Genomic DNA, 4,746 nt, shown 5'->3' on the forward strand with positions numbered 1-4,746 from the left:
AACATGTCGTTTAATGATATTGAAGGAACAGAATATGTTTTGACTGAAAATGATGTGTGTGAATATGTAGAGTCGGTAATAATTACATCATGTAAATTACAAATGACAACTGGCTCGACTTTAAAAACAGAAAAGAATTTGGAACTTTCAGAAGGAAATATCACACTCGAATCAAATTGCATTTTGAATGTTACTGAATTGTTGAAAATGGAATATGAAAGTACATGTAATGCAACTGGTAATTCAATTATAAATACCAATCAATTGGAAATTAGTTCATCAACAATAGATCTTTCTGGACATTCCATGCTGAATTCTGTTAGGAATGTCATTTTTAAAACCTCTTTATTTAAACTTTCTGAAAATGCCCGCCTTTTAGTGGAAGGTAATATATCTTTAAGTGGTGGTACATCTCCAAATACACTTTCAGGAAAATCAAGACTTGTATGTTTAAATATGTTTTCAAATAAAGCTAGCAGTCAAATCACAATCAATGAAAATTCATACATTGAGTTGCTTGGCTCTTTTATTTTTAAATTATCTAGAGATTCTTTTCAAATATCGAGTTCAACACAACGAATTAATTTTGTATCAAAATCATTTGAATTGACAAGAGAATTTGTTGTTGATAATCGAAGTACAATTCAAACAGAAAATCTCATTTTAACACTGACAGGCACATTCAAAGTCTCCACAGAGAGAACAATCAAAAATCTTCCACTCTTTTTTGTATCGAACACAACTACAATAACTATGTTAAATGATTTTCAACACAAAGGTGATTTTGACTTTTTATATTCAAACAACACTATTGACACGTTATTATACACAAGCCCATTCAAAGTACTTTTAGATAGTCACTTATTACGATATGGTGATTCAGATAAGATATATTGTCATGTGAACCACACAGAAGACACACAATATCCATATTACATCGAAAGTTATTGCCCACTCACTGATGCATACATCACACCAATTGACACCTTTTATCAAATGAAAGTCAAAGTAGATGCGCCCAAACAGAATTCAATTGTTAAAAGCGCAGAAAACGAAGAAAATGTTATTGTAATTGGAAACCAAAAATACGACCTGTCACTCACCGAATTTATTGAGATTGAGATGGAATCCGACAAACTAATTGTTTTAGATAATATTATGATAACAAAAAACATGTTTTTTGTTGCAGCGAATGGGTTTGAATACAACAACACGTCGTGTAAGTTGGGGTATTTCCAAAACGGCTTTTTCATCTGTCAAAATCATTTACCATGTTCAAATGGTGGTAAGACCACTGATGGAAGATGTGCAGCATGTCAAGTCATAAATTGTGTGATGTGTGATGGCGATAAAGGCAAATGTATGAAATGCAAAGAGAATTTGACATATAATACCAATACAAACACATGTGAAGAATACACAAACTGCCTTTCATTTACAGAAGACAAGTGTCTTCGATGTAATGATGGCTTTGTATTTGAAGGTAACAATTGTGTTGATATCACCAAAGACAACCGAAATTGCCAGATAAAAGTCGGCGTTCCATCAGAGTGCAGATTGTGTGATTTAACAAACACGACATTAATCAACAGCAATGGAGTTTGCAGTGTTGTCAACAGCAATGTTGCTGTTCACAGTCTTTCTAATGTGTGGTTTAATGCAAAGATGGGTTTTATGTACAAGACAACATGTGTAACAACTGCACAATTAACAACGAAGGAAGTTTGTTGTGTTCATTTAAAAACACCGAGAAGTGTGACAAAACGTATTATGTGAAAGAAGATGGCAGTGTCTGTGTCAAAAATGTGTGTTCAGAAGGAATAAATAACGAAGAAAATGGGAAGTGTGCACCACAAATAGACAACTGCATAAAGTATGTGAATGGCAGGTGTGTCGAATGTTCTTCAAAGTACTCATATGATGGCAATGTGAGTTGTGTTGAGCCATCAACAGTTGATGTGAACTGTGGAATGGCAACTCCGGTTGGGTGTATCAGATGTGATGGAAATACCTTCCTGAATGTAATGACACACAAATGTGAGACGTGCAACTCAAATTGTGAAAGTTGTTTGGATTCAACTAAGTGCCTGTCATGTGTAGATGGGTACTTTTTGAGTAACCACATCTGCAAATCGAATGACGCTTTGAATGACACTTGTGCACGAAAAGTACCAAATGGGAACGGCTGTTTGGTTTGCAAAGTTGGGTATTACAAGAAGGGAGCAGATTGTGTGCTGTGTGATGTCAAGTGTGGTGAGTGTATGACAGAGAACTCGTGTATTAAATGCAATGCAACAAACTACAAAACGAGTAATGGCGATTGTCTTCCGCGCTCTTCGATATCGACGTGTGCCGTTGAAGTGACTGAAAGTGGCTGTTCATGTGTAAAGACGGGTATTACACAGTCAATGGAAATGAGTGTCAGAAGTGTGTTGAAAGGTGTGCAAAGTGTTCAGAACAATATCGGTGCACATCATGTGATGACACATTTGTGCTCAAAAGCACCAGTTGTGTGAGTTATAACACCATCACAAAGTGCACAAAAACAAAAGATTCAAAATGTTCATCATGTACATTTTGGTATTCACCGAGTGACGATGGCACATTTTGTTCGAAAACGGCAGTGTGGTGGGTGATACTTCTTATAGTTGTTGTTATCATCGCCATTCTTGTGTTGGTCACAGTGTTGGTCTTCTTTGTAATGGTTAAAGTCATTAAGAACAAAAGAGATACCAGTGGACTCACACTCTTCAAATTAAAGCACACAAATATGACTTTTGTTGAGATGGCAGACGGTCTGACAATTCACACCAGAAATGAAGGATTTGTGATCACCGACGATGACTTGGACGAGGACAAAATTGATGTCAACAAAGAAATTAAGAATCTGTTTTCTATTGGCAACACAACAAACCATAAAGTCAAGATTCAGTTCACTTCTAAAACAAATGAGAAGTACTATATTTCATTTTACCCACAGATAATAACAATTCCTCCAAATTATGGGTGCGAGTTCAGTCTCTTTTTGACGCCACTGTGCAACTCGACTATGGACAGCAGTTTTGTGATCAATTATTTTATCTTTGCAAATGACTCCGAAACGTGTACACATCAGATGGACTTTAAGTACATCACCAAAATATCAACACGACTTGATCCAGACAGTTTAATTGAAGAGAAACAAATCAGTGTAGGCTCTTTTGGTGTTGTCTTCAAAGGAAAATTGGGAAGGAATACAGTTGCTATCAAAAAGATGAAAAACGCCACCGACTCAAAAGACCAAATGGCTGAATTTGAGAAAGAAGTGTCAATGCTTGATAAATTTAGGTGTGATTATATCGTCCACTTCTATGGCGCCGTATTTTTTTTTCAACAAGATATGTATGGTCACTGAATTTGCTGAGTTTGGGTCTGTGTGTGATATGTTGAAAAACAAAGACGCAAAAGATGTGGATATGAAATTGCGAATCAAAATGTGTTTAGACGCAACAAAGGGGGTGTCTTATTTACATAAAAATGGAATACTTCACAGAGACATCAAACCAGACAATGTATTATTATTTTCATTGAATCCAAACGATGTTGTGAACGGCAAATTGACTGATTTTGGATCAAGCAGAAATATTAACATGATGATGACTAACATGACATTCACAAAAGGTATCGGAACACCAATTTACATGGCACCTGAAGTGTTAAATAAAGAAAAGTATAAAATGCCTTGTGATATTTATTCACTTGCAATTTCATTCTTTGAAATCATTGGATGGGCAGAACCATTTCCTAAAAAGAGGTTCAAACATCCATGGGAAATAGCAAACTTTATCGGGAAAGGAGACCACCTCACTTACAATGAAAACTTTGGCATTGAGACACAAGAAATGATAAACTCTATGTGGGATATCAAACCTAAAAAACGAATTTTATGCGACGAAATTGTGAAAAGACTCGAAACCATTTTTTCCAAATTCCAATAAAAATGTTTGAGAAAGACAAAAACAATTAACTCACTGTTTTTAAAATTTGTTTTGAATATTTCAAACTTTGTGTTTCAAACTTTTTAACAAATTTTCCTGTATAAAACACAAAATATTGTTCAAAGTGTTATGAAATATACAAAAATTTAATTATATATTAAAATGGAAAAGCAACAAAGTGTGCTGTACACCAATAATTGGATTGTTAGATGTTTTTAAAAATAACAATGACACTTATTAATTTTTTAAAAAAATAAAAAATGCAATATATTCACCATCTGATTGGTATTGTTTTGGTAAGGCAATTGGATGTGATAATTATTCCAAAGCTTCACATTATATTTTGAATAATTTTATACACAAAAAAGTAGAAGTTGTGGCAATTTTGATTTAATAATTCACACCTTAAAAGAAGATAAAGATAAAACTTTAAACTATAGAATCACTGGAAATCCCATTTTTAATTAATTAACAAAATACTAAAAATGGAAATTATATTATTTTTGTAAAAAATAAAATCTGACATAAACTCAGTTATTATCACCCGTTGTTTTTTATATTTGTAAAAATATGATGTATATGAACATTTTGTTTTTTTATTAAAATAAAAACGGAAAAACAAATCCCTAAATAACAGTATGGAATGTGTACAAACGTGAAACATAAGATTAACACACAACAAATACATTGTGTGTAACAATATAAAAAACAAAGCTGCTGTTACAAACAATGGTTGGGTGTACATTTTTTATTTTACAAAGTTATAAAT

General features: G+C 33.4%; 1 protein-coding gene across 1 annotated transcript; it reads left to right on the forward strand.

Moving 5' to 3' along the window:
* Positions 1–753: 753 nt before the first annotated feature.
* Positions 754–3,977, forward strand: EIN_076880 (protein serine/threonine kinase, putative; the record flags this gene model as incomplete). The annotated part of the gene is made up of 4 exons (XM_004182871.1): positions 754–1,606; positions 1,666–2,192; positions 2,372–3,340; positions 3,378–3,977. The coding sequence occupies 4 exons, from the start codon at positions 754–756 to the stop codon at positions 3,975–3,977; spliced, it is 2,949 nt and encodes a 982-aa protein (XP_004182919.1).
* Between the last annotated feature and the right edge of the window lie 769 nt (positions 3,978–4,746).

The sequence above is a fragment of the Entamoeba invadens genome (assembly GCF_000330505.1).
Source record: "Entamoeba invadens IP1 unplaced genomic scaffold scaff_1105074725877, whole genome shotgun sequence".
Lineage (NCBI taxonomy): Eukaryota > Evosea > Mastigamoebida > Endamoebidae > Entamoeba > Entamoeba invadens.